We start from the raw sequence: 21,590 nt of genomic DNA, 5'->3' as shown, positions 1-21,590 counted from the left end.
CCAGCCTGACAAGTGCAGGGGGTGACCTGAATTCATGTCTATGGTGGAACTCAGGGACGACAGGGCGAGGCATTGGGTGAGGGAGCTGGAGAGGGACACCTGAAAGGATCTATTCATTTATTTCACAAATATTTATCACGTAGCACATGATAAGCATTCAATTATCTGTTATTAAATGCCCGCCCCTGTTCTAGGTGTTGGGGATGCCGCAGTGCACTCAAAAACCGTGGTGGCCCTTCCCTCGTGAAGTTCACCGTGTAGCCAAGGACGACAGGCAGTAGGCGTAATTATGTAAAATTGTGTTAGGTACCGAGGGGGAAAACAGGCGGCTGAAATTCTAAGGATGTTAGATCCTTCGGCTGGGGGCAGCCGTGGGCGGGTTTTGAGCAGGAGTGGCCGCAACTGGGACCGACTGTAGGGGGCGGGAAGACTGCAGGCAAGAAGAACTGGTAATTTTAAGATACAAATATTTTCTGCTGGACTGGAAGAAGGACGTAGTTGCTCGGTGCACTTGAGGTTCTCCTGGGTCGAGGCTGCGTTTTGAATGCAAACTCGATTGCCTAGCGGTGCACGGGGGGTTGAGAACTGCAGCCCTGATTCACAGTTTTTTCGTACTCGGCACACCTCAGTTTCTCCGCTCCCCAGACCTGCAGACGCACCATCTCTGGCTTGGACCCGGACCGCAGCAGGCGGGCAATACCTGGGGTGGCAGGGGCCCATCCACTGCAGAGATTACCCCCAAGGCTCGGGGTCTGCAACGACGCGAGGGCGGGAGGGGGCGGAGCTTGTGTTGCGGACCTAGGTGGTAAGAGGAGCCCGCCCTCTGCTTCAGGCCCCGCCTCCAGTCCCCGCTGATTGGATCAAGGCCGCGGAAGGGCCGGGCGGTCCGAAGGAGGCCGGGGGGGTCGGGCTGAAGCGGGTATGCTGATTGGTCCGAGGGGGATTAGGTCATCGCTAGCAGGTTCGAGCGGCCCGGACGCCGGCGGGGCGGGTGAGGCTGCTGTGAGAGGGCGCTCGAGGCTGCTGGAGAGCTAACAAGCCAAGGAGGCGGGGAGGCGGCGGCCGCATTCACTCGTCCGCTTGCTCGCTTCCCGGCGCCGCTGCAGGTCCGCCGCTGTGCTTCCTGCTCCCCTGCCGCTCCGTAGCGTGCCGTAGCGACTGGTTCCCGGCTAGGTTCGGGAGTCGTGCGCATAGGCGGACACCGCGCGGAGGGCTAGCCGGCGCCACACCTGTGGAGCCCGCGGCCGTCGGGGGTGCCAGTCGGGGTCCCACCGCGTGCGTGCTCGGGGCTGCGGGCTGCCCGGGCCCCGGGGGAGGCGCGACCCCCGGCTGGGCACCTCGGACACCATGGGGCTCCCCGCGCTGGAATTCAGTGACTGCTGCCTGGACAGCCCGCACTTCCGAGAGACGCTCAAGTCGCACGAAGCGGAGCTGGACAAGACCAACAAATTCATCAAGGAGCTCATCAAGGACGGGAAGTCCCTCATCAGTGCTCTCAAGAGTGAGTGCCCCCGAGCCCGGCGGGGAGGGGCCGTCGGGCGGCGCTCAGCTCTGGGCATCCGTGCGCCCGGCTGGTTTTCTTTCCCCCGGGGCTCTGAGGGACGGGCGTAGATTCTGGTAATGAGGCGGGAAGGCTACGTAAAAAAGGCGAGCCAGCAACAACCCGATGAGGAAAGAGACCCGTCGCCCAGTCGTTTGCGTTCTGGAATGGTTGGGAGTGGACGGGGAGCGAGTGGTGCTCTGGGGCAACACGGGTGGGTGTGAGCCGCACGCAGGTGTCCCGGAAGTGGGACTACGGTGCCTGAGGCGCTGCAGCCGATTGGGAAACCCCATCTCGCGGCTCCGGCTACCGGCTCCGGCTCCCTTGGGTGAAGAGTTGCTCACCCCTTGGTGTCCAGCCGTGGGAATGGTGCGTGCCCTGCCAAGGGGGCGCTGCCTCTCCTTAAAAAAAAAAAAAAAGGCGGCTTGTGGCTGCTTCGCTCCTTGCACGCAGCTTCAGCCTGGTCGGGGCCGCCGGGTTTCCCGAAAGGCACTGGAGAAGGGCTGGGTGGAGTGGTTGCTTAGCTTCGGATTCTTTAGAGTATTGGCAACCAGTAATCCCCAAATCTAGAATCAGGACCATGTTCGTTTGCAGGTCCTGATTCATGTGTTTAGCAGAAGGTGATAGGGGTGGGACTATAGAATCAGAGTGTTCCTTTACTCTAAACCGTGGGCGAGGGTTTAAAAATAGAACGGACATATCCTGACTCTCCCTCTCCCGCTCCGTTGCTCTCCTTTTTACCTCTCGCGCTATCCTTGAAAACTGAAAGAGCTGAGAAGGAATGTCCTCGGTCCTCGATCAGAAAAGAGAAGTTTAAACTCATCCTTTAAAATTCTGCAAGCTTTTGTAAAACCATTTTTGCTTGTTTCCTTTTGGTAGGGGAGAAATGAAATTTGCATTCTGTGTATGATTTTCCCTTGACTTTTGCAGAGCCGGAGTTTCTCCTCCTGGCCAAACGAGCGCTCTGGGGATGAGCACCGGGGATTGTGAGGCCGTTTTTGGTACCTTTTCAGTCCTCCCTTTTTAAAAAAATAGCCAGTCCACATTTTAGTTTGGAGAATCAGGACTAAAGTGAAGGCAGAGAGTTGGAACTGTCTTTGGCTTCACTTTTCCTGTTTCTGTGATGGATTTCTTAATAGGCGATACCTTTCAGCTCAGAAAGGTTGCCTTTGGCAGTTGAAGGGCCTCGCTCTGAATTTCCCCCAGGCCTCTTTAAGGGAGACTTAACGCAAGTCAAGTGCCTGAGAGGTCTTTCACGAGCCTGTTCTTTTTTAAAAATGAAGAGGGAGACGATGGGACTCTAGGGCATCAGGTGCCAATCTTCTAGGGTAAAATAAGCATAGAACTGTGATGTGATAAGGCTCCTCAGAGCCTGGAGACTGTGACCGCAAGCCTGCGCACAGATTCGTCCTTTGTCAGTGATCAGGGCCATTCTGGGTTCAAGGAGTACTTGACCCCTGGTTTGGAGTAAGTTAGGAGCTCATTTATAGATTAGGCCCAGGAATTGTGACTGAAATCTCAGGCCTGCTTTAGCTGGGCCTCTCTGCTGTATTCAGTGAACATTTCAGTGCTGTGCCTGCTATGTGCTGAGCACTGCCCGGGCCGTGGAGGATGTAGCAGTGAATATTCTGTCCTTGGGGCCACAGGGACTTAGTCCATGCCAGTCACTGCTTCACATGAATTATCTCATGTGCTGTTATTTTTACAAACAAGAAAACAGGTTTGGAGGAATCTCTAGCCCAGAGCCACACTAGCAGCAGGGCTTAGTTTTGAACCCACATGGTGTGAACTGGAAATGGAATTCTTGCTGCTGCCCAGCTCGTAATCTGGCCCCATCCCTTTTGCCCAGAGTGTACCCTATAGACAAAGCCTTCTGGAATTTGGACTTGCATTTTGTATCTCAGCTTTGAATCTGAAGAGGATGCACGTGTGCCACTGGCAATTGATTTGCCTGCTATAATTTTTTAAGGGGGGTAGGTGGGTAAGAATTCTTCAGGTAGGAGGAAACAATGCAGTAATAGGGTTTAAGAGTTACTGAATTTGTCTGATGGAATGGACTAGCTCTGTAACTTGGGGGAAAGACGTATACAGAACTAGGTGTTCCAATCTTTGTATAGCCTATACAGCTTTATAATTAATGATACTCTTCTTGTACTACTACTACTTAAACAGGTCATGTGACCTCTTAAAATAAAGACGGTGAAGTTGATAGATCACTGTTTCCCATTCTTCATGTATTTTTCTTATCATTAGGTGCTTACTCTGTTGTTTACTACAACTATATTAGTATTTGTGTAGTTTTTCTTTGGTTGATACTTAACAATACTGTGCATGTAAAGCCAGTGTGTAAAAAAAAAAAACCAAACAATTATATAAGTAACAGTGGTTTAGATGATTTATAATCTCTTCCACTTCTAAAATTTTGCGGCTTTATTTTACAATTAGTATTTGCAGTTTGGTTTAGGTCTTATTTGCATGTTAATATGAGGCAATACACTGGCTTCCAGGGATTATTAGAGTTCATGTACATCATTGTTACTGCTACTTCCACTTTATGAGTGAAGGAACTGAAGATCAGAGAGGTCAGGAACCTGTCCAAGGTCACACAGCAATTATGTATATTTAAATCCAAGTTGTCTGATTCCAAAGCCTGTGTACTTAATCCTGAAGCAAAACTGTCCTCTAGGTCAGTTGTCTTTTGAGTCCCCTTGAGAATCTGATAAACACCATGGACTCCATAAAAATGAATCCCTGGAGTCTTTCCCCGGACTCCAAATTTCTGGTCTGGACACATAGAAGATAAGCAATAAAATAATTCAGGACCTATATTTTTAAATATTCTGATTTTGGAGGTAGTTCTCATTTGATGTGCATTAGTGCCTTTGAGACTTCCAATCACTTTTTCTGTGCTGATTTGTCCAGGCCTTTTCTGTGGGCACTTGCCCAGGACCCTTTCCTTGAACTGATTAATCAGTGTCTCAGTGAAGAGGATTTTGTTTTTCATCTCTCTCTCTCTCCTTTTTTCCCCCCCTGTAGAGACAGTAGAGGGTTGGGATAAATTTCAGACCTATAGCATTAAGAGTTTTAGGAATTCCTGGATTTATATCTTAACCCTGTCATATACTAGGTGACTCTGGACAAGTCACCAAGCCTGAGTATGGGAATAGCCACACTCACTTCCTAGGGTGGTTGTGAGATCTAAGAAACAGTGTGTGTAAAGAAAATACATTAGCTTGAGCTGATATATAGCACTGCTCAATTAATGGTTGTTGTTATCTTCCAGCATTCAGGTTTGTCAAGACTTGGAGAAAAAGTCATCATGAGAGCAGGATATTTTTTGATTTGGGTATAAGGCATTAGGCCCCTGCTTCCTTCATGCCAGTTTTTGGTAACTTAAATAGCTATGTATGTATTAACTATTGGTGGGAAGAATCCTGGTAATGTTTGTATAAAATTGTGGTTATGCCAAAACAAATCACCACCAGTTAAAAAGAAAAAATATAAGTAAGTCTCCTAACATCTTTGCTGTTTCTAATAACATTCTGGCAGCTTTAATTTTCAGTCTGGCTAGATTAGCTCCCTGCCTCAGTGGCTGGGCTGGCCGCCTCTCTCTGCTTTGAAGAAAAAGCTTGCGGAATGCTTTGGACTTCATATCTGGCTGTCTCATGGAGTCAATGGCAAAACAAATGTGGTTTCATAGAGATGAAAGTGAATCAGGCTGTTGATTTTGAGGGATGTTGAGGGTTTTCAGGAACTGTGTTTTTGTTTTTTTAAATTTATTTTTTATGTATTTTTAGGAACTGTGTATTCATCCTGACACTTGGTTTATGAACTTGTTGCTGAGGCTATGCCCCTTTAAATTTGACTTTGCTCTCTGAGACGGAATGAGTTATCCTTATTCCCAGTAGTTTAAAGTGAGGCATTAATGCACCCTTTAAAATATCAAGTTATATTGAGATACAGTTCAGCTTACCATATAGTTCTCAACCATTTAAAGCTTCCAATTCAGTGGTTTTTAGTACATTCACAATGTTGTGCAATCATCACCAAAGTCAATCTTAGAACATTTTCATCACCCTGAAAAGAAACCTTACTTCCTTTTGCAGTCACTCCCCATTGTTTTCCATCTTCTCCTCCCCAGTCCCTAGTCAACCTGTAATCCAATTTCTGTCTTTATAGATTGGCCTGTTCTGGACATCAGAAGTGCAATTTAAATAGTTTTCTCCTACATGGCGGTGACCAGCTTTAGGCACAGAGTTCTGAACTGGAATTCCATAAATTGCTTTCCCTCCTTCGGGGGATTTAAGTTGAGGTGAGGTCCTAAAGACTGAACCGTGACCCAAGGCCTGGAAAAACCCAGGTGTGCCTTTGCGTTTCCAACCGATGAGAGGGAAATGGCTTCATTCTAGGTCATGGTTGGTTGATGGATGCAAAAGAGATGATCAAAACAAGGCTAAGAATCTAGTCCCTTCTCTCAGTGAGCTTTTAGCCAAGTTGGGGCAGGGTGTGTGATACTGCATCAAGGCTTATTCTTGCATAGGTGTTCTTCTGGGTGACACTTTTGTTTATTTATTTATTTATTTATTTATTTTTAACAAAATGAAGTGAATGTATTTATATTTCTCTAGTTGAACCCATAGTTTTCATGAGATGTTTTGGAGATGACACCTTTTTCATTGCATTCTTGGCAGTTAATAATTTTGAAATCTTTGGCCTGCATCACATCCCCAAGTTAACCCATAGTGGATTTAACAGAAAATAATCTAGTAAGAATGCCAACAGCCCTTGTTTATTCTATGCAAAGTGTACACTTTGTCTTATTAGTCCTTTCACTATCCTGTGAGATCGATACTTTTATTTTTCTGCGTTTTATAGTTGGCATAAATTGTCTAATATCACACAGCTAGGAAGTTGTACAACCAAGTTTTGAACCTGGCAATGGACTACAGGGCTTTCTCTTGAACATGACTCTCCGGTGCTTCAGTAAACATACAGGCAGAGAACATGCAAATTCTTTACAGATCTAGACTTTAGAAAGGAGAAACATGCAGCTGGTACTAGAGTAACTGAGAACATTGTCCCATCTGTGTTGTTTTTCAGAAATTGAGTCCTGAGTAGCAATAAATAGCTGATACTTTGTATTGTGCTCTGAAGTTTTGTGTTTCTCCATCATAGTATTACAGAATAGTTGTAGGCTGGAGGGGCAAATGAGGGTTTATGATTATCTCTTGGCTTTGTAAAACAATAGAGTTCTCTTTTATAGCATTGATTTCTTTTTTTATTCAGTTTCAGGTGTACTACACAATGATTTGCTATTTGTATATATTGTGAGGTGATCAGTGTGATAAGTGTAGTTAAGTCTGTCACTAACTACAGTTATTTTTTTCTTATGATGAAACTTAAGATTTTTTCTCTTAGCAACTTTCAGATGTTCACTAGGGTATTATTAACTGTTAGTCACCATACTGTACATTATATCCCCATGATTTATTTACATTACAACTGGAAGTGATTACATTTTAATAGGGTAAAAAAGCATCAAGCAGGGAGGCCAGAAACCTGCTCCTGGGTCTGATTTGGTAAGATCAATGGTTCCTACTTTTTGCTTATTAAAACAAGAGTAAAAATTTTGACATCAAGTGTTGCGTGCTTTAAAGCATGACATGTTTTTGTACTTTTTAAGGATTTAATACAGGCTTTTTGCAATAGTGAGATGAGCCCTTCTTCAATGGCATAAACTCTCAAAGAATATTCAATGCCGAGCAGCTTTGTTTAGGAGATTACTCACAAAATCCTAATGGAACAAATGGGTGTGGAGTTAGATAGCAAAATATTTTTCCCAGTTCCTTTGCTTTGCGTTAACACCTTGCAAATAAAAAGGAAAAACAAAGGATTTCCTAACTATTTGTAAATGGTGATAATTTGCAATACTGACATTTGTAGAGTATTACTCATACAAATATAAACAATAGCAAATGCAAACAAGATTTTGTAGTTTTTATATAATATTGGCTTTAAAAAAAAGTCCTTTCACTTTAATTCATTCTGCTCTCTATTGGATTGAATAAATTTCATCTAATCTGTAGTTCTCAACCCACTGACTGTTAAGCTCCCCTTCTCCCCCTTTTTAAAAATAATTAATAGACTGTATTTTTAGAACAGTTTGTAGGTTTCCAGAACAATTGAGTGGAAAGTATAGAGAGTTCCCATCTAGCCTCTCACATCTATTTCTTTCTGTTATTAACATCTTGAAGTAATGAGGTGCTTTTGTTACAGTGATGGTATAATGTTATTAACTAAAGTCCATAAATTACATTAGGGTTCACTTTTTGTGTCGTACATTCTGTGGGTTGGGACAAATGTATAATAACTTTATTATTATTAAAGGTAGTATATTATACTACCTTTAAATCCCCATGTTTCGCTTACTTATCTCCTGTACCCCATCCTTGGCAACCACTGATCTTTTTATTGTTTCCCTAGTTTTGTCTTTTCTAGAATGTCATTTCTATAGTAGAAATCATACAGTAAGTAGCCTTTTCAGATTGGTTTCTTTCATTTAGCAATATGCATTTAAGTTTTCCCCATTTATTTTGCAACTTGATAGCTCATTTTTTTTTTTTTATCACTGACCAATTTTCCATTGCCTGTATGTATCACTTGAATTTATTCATTCACCTATTGAAGGATATCTTGGTTGCTTCCAAGTTTTAGCATTTAACGCTGATTAAAGCAAATAAAGCTGATATAAACATTTCTTTGCAGGTTTATGTGTGAACATGAGTTTTCAGCTCATTTGGGTGAATACCGAGGAGCACAATTGATAGGTCATATGTAAGAGTGTGTCTGGTTTTGTAAGAAACTGCCAAACTGTCCTCCAAAGTGGCTCTACCATTTTACAGCCTCACCAGCAGTGAATGAGAATCCTTGTTGCTGCACATCCTCAGCCACATTTGGTGTTGTCTGTATTTTAGATTCAGCCATTCTAATAGGTGTATAGGGTAGTATCTCATTGTTTTTGAAATTTGTGATTTCCTAATAACAGGATCTTGAGCATCTTTTTATATGCTTGCTTGCTACCTGCCTATCATCTTGGGTGTGATGTCTGTTCAGATCTTTTGCTCATTTTTTAATTGGGTTATTTGAGTTTCCTTATGCTGAGTGGTTCCCCCCGCACCCTGTGGTAAAATATACATAACACAAAATTTACCATTTAAACCATTTTTTTAAGTATGAAATTAAGTACATTTATAATGTTGTGTAACCATCAATACTACCTCTTTCCAGAACTGTATCATACCAAACTGATAGTCTGTACCCATTAAGTAATAACTCTCCATTATTCGGTCCCAGAGTATCTGGTAAACCTCTGTACTACTTTCCCTCTCCATGAATTTGACTACTTTTAATACCTCATGTTAGTGGAATAATCCAGTGTTTGTCCTTTTGTGTCTGCTTTATTTCACTTTGCCTAATGTTTTCAAGGTTCATTGATGTTGTAGCACGTGTCAAAATTTCATTGCTTTTTATGGTTGAACATCTTATTTGTTGAGTTTCAGTTACCAACAACTATCATTAAGAAAGACTATTTTTTCTCCTTTAAACTTATAAAAATGTATTTTTTCTCTCTATCTCTTTTTTCCCCTTCATAATGATCACTAACACGCTGAATTGATGTACTGATTTATCATAGATGTGTCTTTCAAGAACATTGTGTTTAGCCCTGGCCCGGTGGTTCAGTTAGCTGGAGCGTTGTCCTGTACACCAAAAGGTTGCAGGTGCCATTCCTGGTCAGGGCACATACCTAGGTTGCAGGTTTGATCCCCTGTTGGGGCATATGCTGGAGGCAACCAATCGATGTTTCTCTCTTATATCGATGTCTATCTCTCTCTCTCACTTCCTCTCTCTCTTGAATCAATATACATATCCTCTGGTGAGGATTAAAAAGATTATGGTTATTTCTTTCAAAATAGCCATTTGTTTCAGATCATCATATTTTCAGGGAGTTTTTTTTTTTTAAGCTTTATTGAATTATTTCATCAGTTAGTGTACAGTTTGGTGGTTTTACAGAGTTCTGCAAATATTGTCCCAATCCAGTTTTAGAACATTTGTATCACCCCAAAAAGACACTCTCCATTCTCACTGCAAGCCTCAGACAACCTTTATTTACTTTATTTATTTATTTTCTTTTTTGAGGCATGAAACAACATGGATTTATTACTCCCTGTTCTATAAGTCAGAAATCCAGGCTTGGAGGGACTGAATTTCCTGCTCTTGGGTCTCAAGAGGCTGTCAGCTTTTATCTGGAGGCTGTGGGGGAGAATTTTCCGTCCAAATCATTGTGGTTGTCTACAGGATTCATTTTCTTGCTGCTAGTCTGAGGTTCCCGTTCTCTTGCCCTGACTGGGAATCAAACCGGTGACCTTTCCCTTTGTGGAACGATGTTCATCCAACTGAGCTACACCAGTCAGGGCTCTTAAGAGCCACATGCCTTCTCTCATGTAGCTCCTCCATCTCAAAGCCAGTAAAAATCCCTTGAGTCCTGAATGCTCCCTCCAGTTTCTAATTTCCTCTTTTGCCACGGGCCAGAGAAAACTCCCCAGTCCTAAAGGGCTCTTGTGGCTAGATTAGGTCCACCTGGATAATCACCTTTTTAATGAAGTAAAAGTCAATTGATGACTTCCTTTTGCTGTGCAGCACAACAGAATCACAGGAGTGATTGAGAGTACATCATATTCACAGGCTCACCCCCCTGGCACGTTCTGGCAATACCGTCATTGCTTTTATTCCTTGGAAAGGGCAAACTCTGATGCCGGGGCATTGGTACATGTTCTTCCCTCCACTTGGAAGACTTAGTGCTAGGCCTTCCTTTGCACAGTTGGCTGCTTCTCATTGTTTCATCCTCCATCAAAGATGTCCTCAGACAGGCCTTCCAAAACAGCCCAGCCGAACCCCTATCTCACCCTGCTGCTCAATGTCGACCGTCTCGTCGTATTTTCTTCATGTACAGCTCAGGTTATTTTCCTGACTTCTTGTTGGTTTATTTTTGTCTGCCTCCCCTAGCTTCATGAAAGCCCCAGGAGAGCCTTTCTCTGAGTGTCTTGCCTCCCACTACCCCCCCGGGCCTGGGAGAACCCCTGGCACTTGGTTGGTGCTCAGTAAATAATGTTTGAGTGAATGAATGAATGAATGGGATGGTGAATTAAGTCTAACTTCAGGGAATCCTCCTACAGAATTCTTCAAAGATTTAGACAGTCTAAATATATAGATTTGTCTTTTCTGAAAATTTAAGCTAACTTGAATCATACTACATGTTGTCTTTTACATATGGCTTCTTTCTATGCTGGCATAGCATAACTTAATATTTTTAGATGCATCCATGTTGCAATGTGTATCAGTGGTTTGTTTCTTTTTAATGCTAGAGTATTCCATTTTGTAAACCCTGCTTTATTTATCCATTCACCAGCTGATGGAAATTTGGGTTGTTTCTAGCTTTTGGCTCTTCTGAGTGATGTTACAATGAACATGTGCATACATGTCTTTGTCTGGACATATGTTTTAATTTCTTTTTTCACTTCTTACTAGATGGAGAATTGGTAGGTTGTATAGTTAATATATGTTCCATTTAAACAAACAAAACAAAGACCATGTCTGACTGTTTTCCACAGCAGAAACATCATTTAAAATTCCCACTAGCAATGTTCTAGAGTTGCAGTTTCTGCGTGTCATCTCCAACATTTGTTCTTGTCTCTCTTATTGGTAGCCAGCCTAGTGGGTGTGAAGCAGTATCTCACTGGTTTTAATTTGCATTTTCCTGATGACTAATGATGTTGAAGATCTTTTCATGTGCTATATTGGACATTGGTGCGTTTTCTTCGCAGAAATGTGTATTTAGGTCTTTTTATTGGGCTTGGATTTTTTCCCCTTTGTTTCATAAAATTTTTGATAGTTAAGTGAAGAGCATTCAGTATATTCTCCATTTGCCCTCATTTGGGGACTTTTTGCTTCTATTTGCTTCAGTCTCATGCATTCAACCAGTCCGTTTCAGGATCCTAGGGCTTGGGAAGGTGGTCCTTAGGAAGCGGAGGTTCGGTTTCTGCCTTGGTTAGGCCAGTCAGCGCCCCTCTGCACAGAGGGCCCTGACCAGCTGTCCTGGTTCTGGTCAGTGTAAGCTAATGATCACAGACCCCGTGAACTGACAGCACGAGAACGGGTCAGGGAGGGACCGTTACTGCCGCTGAGCTATTGGGGACAACAACCTGTGAAGGTGACTTTGTTATCAAGGCCATCGCATTTTTAAAAGTTTTACAAGGGAGGGATGCCTGTATAAAGCTAACAATCAAAGTGGTTTCTGTAGATTTAAATTTCAGACTGAACCTAGTTTTAATTTTAAAATTATAATCCACTATGTTTCAAATTATGTATTTTTTGCTATCAAAGGAATGCTTTCATTAACAAATATGGAGCTCTGCTCAGCTCTGCTCTTACCATGTCCTCTAAGCCCTAGATGAGAGCAAGGGCTCTTAGGATGGCAGTCGCAGGCACAGAAGTGCCGAGGAGGGAGGGTGCCTGGGGTGGCTGAAGGCCGGCCGGCCGGGAGGCCAGTGTGGCTGAGGCAGAGCGATGGCAAATGAACAGGGAGGACCGCCAGGAGCCAGGTTTATGGGGGTCTGGCGTCCTGAAAAGGACTCTGCGTTTCCTTCTAAGTGTGATGGGCAGCCATGGGAGGCTGTGACTTGGTCCTGCTTGTGTTTTTAAGAGGGCATGGGGCTGCTGTGTGGAGGATAGGTGTAGTGGGGCAAGGATGGAGGCGGAGGGACCAGTTAGGAGTCTGTTCTAATAGGCCAAGTAAGAAGCAGTGGCACCTTGGGCTAGAGTGGCAGCATCAGAGACGGTAGTCAGATCCTGGGTGTTTTTGGAAGTAGAGCCCACAGGATTTGCTGTTTGATTAGACTTTGGCTATAAGAAAAAGGAGAGAAGTCAAGAACAATTCAAATGATTTTGCCTGGAGCAATTATGTGAATGACAGTGCTATTTTCTGAAATAAGGAAGATTTGGGGAGGATTAGGATTGGGAATGTGTGAATGAATGACCCAATCTTACAGTGCAAAGACAAAAAAATTACATAGGTAGTTTATGAATATATCCTTGTACAAGCATCAAAGACTATGGAAATGTACAGAGTAAAGCCCCTTTCCTAAGTTAACCATTGTCAACAGGTTGGTATGCTTTTTTCCTTGTTCTTTTGCTGTGCATATTTGTTTTTTTTCAGACATGGGATTATACTATATGAATTATTCTGTTTTGTTTTTCTAATTAATACTGTGTTTTCAGAGATCTTTCCTGTCAGTACATGTACATGAGTGCATTCTTTTTAATGACTGCAAAGAGTTCTACTGTGTGGAAATGTAGCTTATTTACCCAGCCTCCCATTGAAGGATGTTTGGATTGTCACGGTTTTTCACTATTCGAGGAAGTGCTGCAGTGATCACTTGCACATCCGCCTTTGTCTGTGAGTCCCAGTATTTTCATGGGCTAGAAGATTCCCAGAATCCTTGAAGATTCCTCCAAGTTTCCTCCAGGTGGAATTGTTGCCAACCTCCAATTTTTACAAGCTCTTTGACATCTGTTGTTTAGGTCCTTTGCATCCCTATAGCCAATTGACATTTGACTGGTGCTTTTTTGTGTTGTGTTAGATTATGTTTCCAGAAGCTAAACCTTTTGGTTAAATCCAAAGCATTCTTAATAGAACAGACCCTTCTGTTAGGCACTGACATGAATTCTGAAAGAACCAGGGGATAGAAAAAAGTGTGTGTGTGTGTGTGTGTGTGTGTGTGTGTGTGTGTGTGAGAGAGAGAGAGAGAGAGAGAGAGAGAGAGAGAGAGAGATTACAGTTAATTGGCTTTGTCCTTGGATCTGTCTGGTATCTTTTCTGAGCTGCAGGTGCTTACAGATAAAATGGATGATGGGATGGGGCTTTACCCGTATCTAATGGGATATTTCAACCTTAAATTTCAGGGACCAAGAAGTTCAGGGACCAAGAAGGAAATTTCTCACATTTGTTAGGGTGAGAAAACAACATTAGTGGCCAGAGGAGTGTTTACAAATTAGAGTCACTGGGGCTTACACATTTTTGTAGAAACCCAGAGTGGAGAAACAGAGGAAATAGTAAGGAAAACAGCTTGTCAGTGTGTGCCAGAAGCTGTCATGGCATGTTTATATCTGGCTCATTTCACCTTGGTTTGGAAGGCACAGAATGCTTCAGAGGGTGAGCTTGGAGACTGGGCAGTGGCCTGCTATATTTAGAAAGAGGAGATTCCTGAGGTTAGTTAGAGTGGGGGGGGGTGGGTGTGTGCGTGCGTGCGTGTGTGTGTGTGTGTGTGTGTGTGTGTGTGTGTGTTCGTTCTTTGCCAGATGGACAAAATTTGAGGGGTTTGGGAATTCTGGACTAAACCTTGTTAACTAGCTGGCCTCTTTGGGTCAAGCCACTAGCTACGCTTTGACACCTGCTGCTGCCACAAAGGAAAAGGCAAAATAACCCCTATTTCACGTGGTTTGTAAAGACACCATAGGTAGATTTCAAAGTTCATCTGACCTTGCTATCAGATTTGCTTTCAAGTTTACTCAGGGCTAATGTGAACGCTTTGCAAATATAAACTGGCTCCTCCTGTTCTTTAGGTAGACTTTAGGTAGATTTCCAGGCAGGTCGAGTTGAACTTGAAGTAGTTTCTGTGCCACTGAGACTGTCAAGCAGGTACAGCTGAAATTTTAACAGATTCCTGACTTCAGGTTGTGTTATTACACTTCTGGTCAGGTGTAGAAAATGATTAGCAGTTGAGCAAATAAAATAAAATTAAAAAGGCATTTTTCCTTTAATTTATACCTGTGTTTCTTTTAAAAAAGTTCTCTAAGTAGGTAAAACCTGTCAATGGTATACAATTCAAAAGGGACAAAAAACACTGTGAGTATCCTTTAAATTCCTTCTGTCTCCTGATCCCCAGTTCTACTAGAGGCAACATTTTACCAGTTTCTGTATGTTTTTCAGACCTAATTTATGCATTTGTCAGCAAATATATTTATGTATTTTTTTGGTAGCATGCCAAATACAGTATTTTGCATCTATTTGCAATGTGAACTATTTTAATATATTTTAGGTAGTATTCTATATTGGTACATATAGAGCTAACTCAGTGATAGCATTGCATTGTATTCCACTGTATGGATATAACATAGTTGATTTAACAGGTTCCCCTAATAATAGACATTTACATGATTTCCAGTCTTTTATCATTTCAAGCGGTGCTCCTGTGAACATCCTGGAGCTACCTGTCATGAGCACATGACTGAGTAGGTCTGTAGGATGAATTCCTAGAAATGGAACTACTGGACCACAGGGTATGTACATTTTTTATTTCAATAAATATTTCATAGCAGTGTTCCTGAAAAGTTCTGCATTAACTGAATTTTATTAATTGTGATTTTAAAGTAGGAAGGAAGCTCATTATTTAGTTTATGACAGAGTGGCCTCTGTAATAAAACAATGCTTAGAGTTTCTCCATTTCCTACTCCCCAGTCTGTACATATTGTTGACTCTGGAATTGAAAGCCACAACAAAATCATTCCCTAAAATGAGACATAGTGTACCAGGAATCACTTGAACTTATGGCCCCAGAGAACTTGTTTGTGTTCCTAGTGAGGGTGCTGTTGAGTTTTTATCTTTGTGCAGCATGTGCATTACTCAGGAAGTTTGGCAGGTGTTAAGGAGGGCAGTCTCCTACCTTTGGTGACGGGAGAGCATGACTTTGGGCCAGTAGGCACACCTTATCTATCAGTGAAGCTTCCCTGGGCAATGGAATTTCTGGGGAGTGGAGAGGGAACAGAGCGTTTTGTCTGACATCTCTCTTCTGGCTGCCTGTCCCACAGAGCTTAGCCCTTCCCCAGTGGGAAGTCACCTGTCCTGTGTGTGCTCTGTTGCAGCGCCTGTAGCAGCTCCTGTTGGCATGGAAGGCTTCTGGTGGTGGGTTTCTGGGGCAGGGCAGGCCCAGTTCCTGTCTCCTGGAAGCTCAGTGTCTTGACAGGCAGGGTCGGCACGGATAGTGCACAGTAAGTACAAGAGGACGATTGCCAGCAGTTTAGAGGGGTCTGTGGAGGAGAGAGCAGAGAGCTTTGGGAAAGGCAGGTGAAGGCTTATCCAGCCCAGTGAGGCAGTGTTCCAGAAATCAGTCATTTAAAATCACCCTTGTTACTTTTGTCCACCTTTATTACTGTTAATTTTCTTTGAAAAAGTATACTTATTTAAAATTACATTTATTTCAAGTGGGAACTTTATTATATTCTGAAATCATAGGTTTAAATATGGTTAGCATTTTTTCCCTAAAATACCTTGAAATAACTATTAAAGTGAAAAGTATTTGTCATTATATTATGTAAAATAACCCTATATTTTATCAATGATTTGAGCTTTACTCAGCTTAATGATGTCCCAAGGCAGAAGTGTGTAAGAGACTGGACCATCTGGCTATCATGCCAGGGAGGGGGCGGGGTTAGGCTGTGCTTCTCAGACTAGAATAAGGTGTTGGGGTAGGTGGCAGTGTGCCAGGGCGCACTAATGGCAGAGTATACTTTTTTGAAAATCTGTCTTAATGGAAGCATTATCTGAATATCCAGTCAAATGCTGATAAATTATAAAGGAGAATGCAGGCTTCCGTGGCATTTTTAAGGAGATGTCCTGGTGTGGGTGAAGAGGATAATGTGTAACAGTGGGCAGAGGAGGCAGGAGTCTGGGGTGTCTCCCGAGTTTCTGTTTTAGGTCTTGGGGGGATGGCTAAGCTGTGCCACAGGAGAAGAACCATGGTGTATGATGGGAGTTAAGTCAGCTTGTCCTTTCTGAGTTGTTCCCGCAAGACATGCAGGTGGAGACACTGACAAGGTGGCGGGAAGCACAAGTCTGCTGCTCTGGAGAAGATAGGGTTACTGGTGTAGACTTGGGTCTCACCAGGTGCGACGAGAGGTCCAGGCACTGGTTCTCAGCCGCAGCTGCCCATTGAAATCACCTGAGGAGCCTGGGACTCATCTCTGGAGATTCTGATGTAATTTGTCTTGGTTGCACCCTGGGTCCTGGGAATTTTAAGATCTCCCCAGGTGATTCTAATGGGTAGCAAAGGCGAGGAACCGCTCCTATGGAGAGAAGAATGGAGACCGAAACCCTGGGGAATATCAACATGCAGCGGAAGAGGTGAGTAGAAGAGAGTTGGAGAAACTTTTGCTCTGATGACTAGGTGTTTCCTCCTGGCCAGTTTGGGTGAGGGCTTGCCCAAAGGCCGTTGGATTTGACCTTTGGAGGTGAAACTGGAGAAAGCAGTGTAATTACAAAGGTGATAAGTATCCACTTTATTATTGTGAGGAAAACGTGAGATAAATTGTAGGTATTGTGCCTAGCAGGATAAGCAGATGCACATAAGTGCCCTGTTTGGTTGTAAGACAGTGGATCTTAAATGTGAATGTGTATAAGAATTCCTCTAACTGTAGATTCCCAGGCTCCCCGCAAAGCGTTTCTGATGGATGAGTCTCGTGTGAGGTCTGGACATATGCATCCTTTCGGGTCCCACAGGTGATTTGCCTGGAGAGGGTCCTCGGACCACACGTGAAGTCTCTACAGGCCCGTAGGGATTCTACATAAACCTAGTCTGAAATCCTTTGTCTTCCCTTAGCATGCATAGCTGTGTCAGCTCGCCACCTGTTGGAACATCTCAGGTGTCTGAAGGAGCCCCTATGGCAGATCAAGGAATGATGGAGGAATGGTTCGAAAGAGTACAGATTCCACCCATGTCAGAATGTCTCAGCCTGTGGCTCTACACATGTAACCCACTTGTTCCATGAGTCTGGCCTGTGAGCTGGGCCATACTGGCAGCACTTGTGGGGTAGTGCAGCTCCTGAAAGGAAACGTTGTGCTCACGGGCAATCCTAGGGCAAAACGTTTCCTCACAGTAAGTCTTGGGTGCTCTTATCAGGGTTAAAGTAATTTGGGGTCAGAGTCTGGAATTATGTTGCAAATTTTTTTTTCTTTAAAAACATTCAGGAAGCATAATGAATTGGCTGAGCTATAGCATAGCTTGAGTGGACACAGGGTCTAGGGAAGAGGAGAAGAAAGACTGGTTGATGGCTCCGGAGGGTGAGGTGCTCCAAACCCAGGGAGAGCTGATCTCCTGCTCAGGCCTGGAAGGTACCCTCAGGCGACTCATTTCTGGCAACAGCTCCTCCTTATCTCTGTTCTGATCTTAGCTGGTTCTCGGCCCTCTGACGGGGGCTGGGAGACAGAGCGGACCACAGCCCTGCTGCTTGGTGGGACTCCGGGATGTGGCTACCAGGAGACCTGTGCTGCTTTTCCCTATTGTCTGCTTGTTAAAAAAAATGCTGTGGGCTACTCTTTCCCAAGGCAGGGGTTTCTGGCGTTTCTGACTAGTGTGTTGAGAACTTTGACGCAAATCCTGCTCTGGGCCGCTTTGCCAACAGATCATCAGCCTCACTTCTCCTACTGGGGGCACTGTGGAGGCCAGGAAGGCCATGGGGATGGGTGCCTCCGCTTCTGTGCCTTGCCCAGCTCTGCTCTCGTCCCACTGCCTCCGGTTTGCTGGCCAGGCCTTGGAGGCCTCAGAGAGCTTTGCTTGCTGCTGTCTCCTGGCCCTCTGACCGAAACCTCCCTGGGCTCACTGTGCAAGGTCAGCAAGCTACCATGTTGCCAGCTCCGTTCAGAGCTGCAAGATGGTTCTCCCTCTGGAAAGAAATCCTGTTTCCTCTTTACATAGCCAGCAGGTTCGTAATCAGTTCCGCAGCAGGGAAGCTCTGCTCCATTGCGTAGAAAATTGGAGTGGAACTGAAAGCTTTTGGCCTCTGTGTCTTGGGACATGACTTTGGCTTGCTTCTCATCTTCCCCACCTCTTCTGGCCGGCATTACTTCACACCATGCTGAAATGAAAAGACAGCACAACAGTGCTTGGGGTTTTGTGTCGGGAGCAGCACAGAGCTCAAGCATGAAGATGATCACCAGCTGAAGATAACTTAAAATTTACTTGTTTTCACAAGTCTGGGTTCTAAATGCTGGAGTCTCATCTTACCTTTCCCTTCCAATCTTCTTTAAAGACAGAGATTGAAATGTGTTTTGATGGTAATCTTCAATGAGAAACTTGTGAAATGTTAGGCAGGAAAAGGATGACGTGTGTCTTAATGTGACACCTCTAGCAGTCATATTACTGAGTTCCTCAAATGTGCCATTATGAGGTTAGGCAGTGGTGGGTGGGGACCTCAGAGGTCCTTCCTTAGGATTCTTTTAAAATAGCTTAATGAGATATAATTCACATACCACAGAATTTACTCATTTGTAATGTATAATTCGAGACTTTTTATATATTCTCATAATTTTTCTTCCATCTCCTCAGTTAATTTTAGAACATTTTTATCCTCCTCCAAAGAAACCCTGTACTCCTTAGACATCCTCCTCCATCCTCCCCATCCCCCCAGCCCTAAGCAGCCACTTCCTCAGGGTTTTTAACCCACTGCCCGAAGTGCAGTGCTCGCCTGTCTCCTTTGTCCCTTAATCTTTTTAAGCTACATATCCTTTTCCTTTGCTGCCTTCAAATAATTTGCAGCTCCCCAGATTTCAATGCCAGGATGTATGTGTCTGGTGGTCAATTTTTCTCTATTTTGTTCATCTTTTGACAGATATGCTAGTGCAGCAGGACTATTTCACACTCGTTCCTGAGTGCATGTAGGTCTCTGGTTTAGGACTTCTTTACTCATGTCTTTTTCTTGATTCTGATCTGGTTTGGGAGACAGTAATTTCATGGAGACAGTGGGAAGGAAGAACTTAACTTCCACTGGGTAGACACATTGTTTTGAGCAGAAGAGAGGACCTTTTTCTTCTCCAGAGGAGAAAAATTCTGGTAGTATTCTTATTTGGGTAGCTTCATTTTGGCACTTTCAGATGTAACCATTTTTGGAATTATTGATAAAGAAGTACGTTTCTCGTGGCTGAAATGGCAATGGTTTGGGGGCTATCTAAGGTCTTAACATGAAAGTCCGTTTTTTCTTATTGAAGGCCTGTGCTCTTCTATGAAATTCCAGCCCCAGTGTAGATAACACGTTCTCTTACCATTTATATGTTTTGTCTTCCTCTCGTTTGCTCTCCTCCTGTCTCATTTTTGCTCTTTAATTCTTTCACTGTGTCTGTCCTTCCCCCATCACCATCTTGGCCTGCCAAAAGACCAAAGAAGTGACTGATCTCTGCCCTCTTAATTACGGGAAAAACAAAGCCTTTAGTAAATGGAAATGACCTGAAACTGATTTCCTGACTTTTAGGATGATAGCTAAAAAGACTCCCAGATTTGAGGTGACTGTGAATCTGAAGAAGTCTGAGCTCTGAGTGATCCCATCTTGTAAAAAACACTGTCTTGGGTCTCTTTTCCTGTGACACATCTTGTGTTACATTTCAGAGGTGAAAGGACGTCTCAGAATCAGGATGAGTACAGAATGTCCTGCTTCCTGATTAGCTGCGTTGATGGGGAGCGTTTAGATGCTTATTTTCAGCTCCTCTAATGGGACCTCATGGTAGCCTCAAGTTTCCCATTTTTATTATTGAGGTAGGGAGATGCTATTAAAGTCGTCTTTAACAAAGTAGGTCAGTGATTTATACTTCAAGAAGATATATTTGGGGACATGAATGAGAGCATGTTATCTGGGTTAGTTGAACAGCTCCAGATATAATTATGTATTTATAATGCCAATTAGGGACCTAAAAACTTATTTGGGATAGGTCGGGGAACTGGATATGAAATCCGAGTCTTTGCAGGTATTTCATCTAGACTCTTCAGAAATAATATATTTTGGACAAATTTTAAGGAGATTGGATAAGATGGCTTATATCTTCCTCCCTTAAGCTGCCAATCCTGTTGTTCATAAAGCCATTAACAGCAAAATAGCAGGATGTTCCTCTACCTTCTTCTGAGACATATATTCTCCAGTGTTTCTTGTCACAGAAGCTAGTCATTTAAAAAAAAAAATCAAGCAATCTAAAAACAAACTTGTATTTTTTTCCATTATATAATGCATGTTCATTAGAGAAAGTTTAGAAATTATAGATGAATAAAAGGAGAAAATGAAAATTACATTTATAGTGTTAATTAGAGATACAGTAGTCCTTCTTATCCTCTGGAGGTATGTTCCAAAACCCCCCGTGGATGCCTGAAACTGTAGATAGTACTGAATCCTATATATACTGTTTTTCCTTATACATACAGACCTATGATAAAGTTTAATGTATCAGTTAGGCACATTAAGAGTACTAACAATAACTAAAATAAAATATAACAACTATAACAATATACTGTAAAAAAAAGTTATGTGAATGTGCTTGCTCATGCCTACCCTCCTCTCTCTTTCACTCTCTCTTGACCAATCTAGTAACCGAGAAGTCTACTATGTTTTTAATGGGCTGGGAGCCTCTGCACAAAGGGATGCTTTATGTCCTGGGTGGGACAGTGCAGAATATCATCATGCTGCTCAGAATGGTGCGCAATTTAAAACTTATGAATTGTTTATTTCTGGAATTTTCCATTTAGTATGTTTGGGCTGTGATTCCTGTAGGTAACTGAAACCGCAGATAAGGGGAGACTGCTGTACTCATTTTATAGCCTTTTCTACTCAATAGGCCATAATCATCTTTCCATATCATTAACTGCTCTCTGAGATTGTTTTTAGTGGCTATATAATATTCCAGGTATGCCATATCCAGATTTTTTAATTTTTTAAATATGTTCATTGATTTGAGAGAGAGAGGAAGGGAGAGAGGGTAGAAACATCAATATGCGAGAGAAACATTGATCAGTTGCCTCCCATGTGTGCTGTGACTGGGGATTGAACTTGCAACCCAGGCATGTGCCTTGGCCGGAATTGAACCTACAACCCTTTGGTGTATGGGAAGACGCTCCAACCAAATAAGCCACACTGGCCAGGGCTTCATCAAGGCTTTCTGAACTAACTACCTACTTTTGGACAG

At 43.2% G+C, this 21,590-nt stretch overlaps 1 protein-coding gene across 8 annotated transcripts in view; it reads left to right on the top strand.

Annotated features, from left to right (window-relative positions):
• The first annotated feature begins 1,012 nt into the window (after positions 1-1,012).
• Positions 1,013-21,590, top strand: part of ARHGAP26 (Rho GTPase activating protein 26) — a 392,428-nt gene continuing 371,850 nt past the window's right edge. For 7 of the 8 annotated variants that reach the window (XR_008528711.1, XM_054568251.1, XM_054568250.1 and 4 more), the window contains exon 1: positions 1,013-1,501. Coding sequence is in view for 7 of the 8 variants with exons in the window: in XM_054568251.1 (XP_054424226.1) it covers positions 1,348-1,501 (154 nt within the window). In the remaining variant the exon portion in view is untranslated. Of the gene's footprint in view, positions 1,502-16,115; positions 16,776-21,590 lie in introns of those variants that run through there. The other variant, XM_054568248.1, reaches the window with a different exon arrangement.

Source organism: Pteronotus mesoamericanus, unplaced genomic scaffold (genome assembly GCF_021234165.1).
Source record: "Pteronotus mesoamericanus isolate MK-2021 breed Mesoamerican mustached bat unplaced genomic scaffold, CSHL_Meso_final contig_2, whole genome shotgun sequence".
Lineage (NCBI taxonomy): Eukaryota > Metazoa > Chordata > Mammalia > Chiroptera > Mormoopidae > Pteronotus > Pteronotus mesoamericanus.
Note: the sequence above shows the minus strand (reverse complement) of the source record. Positions and strands in the feature narration are given on the sequence as shown.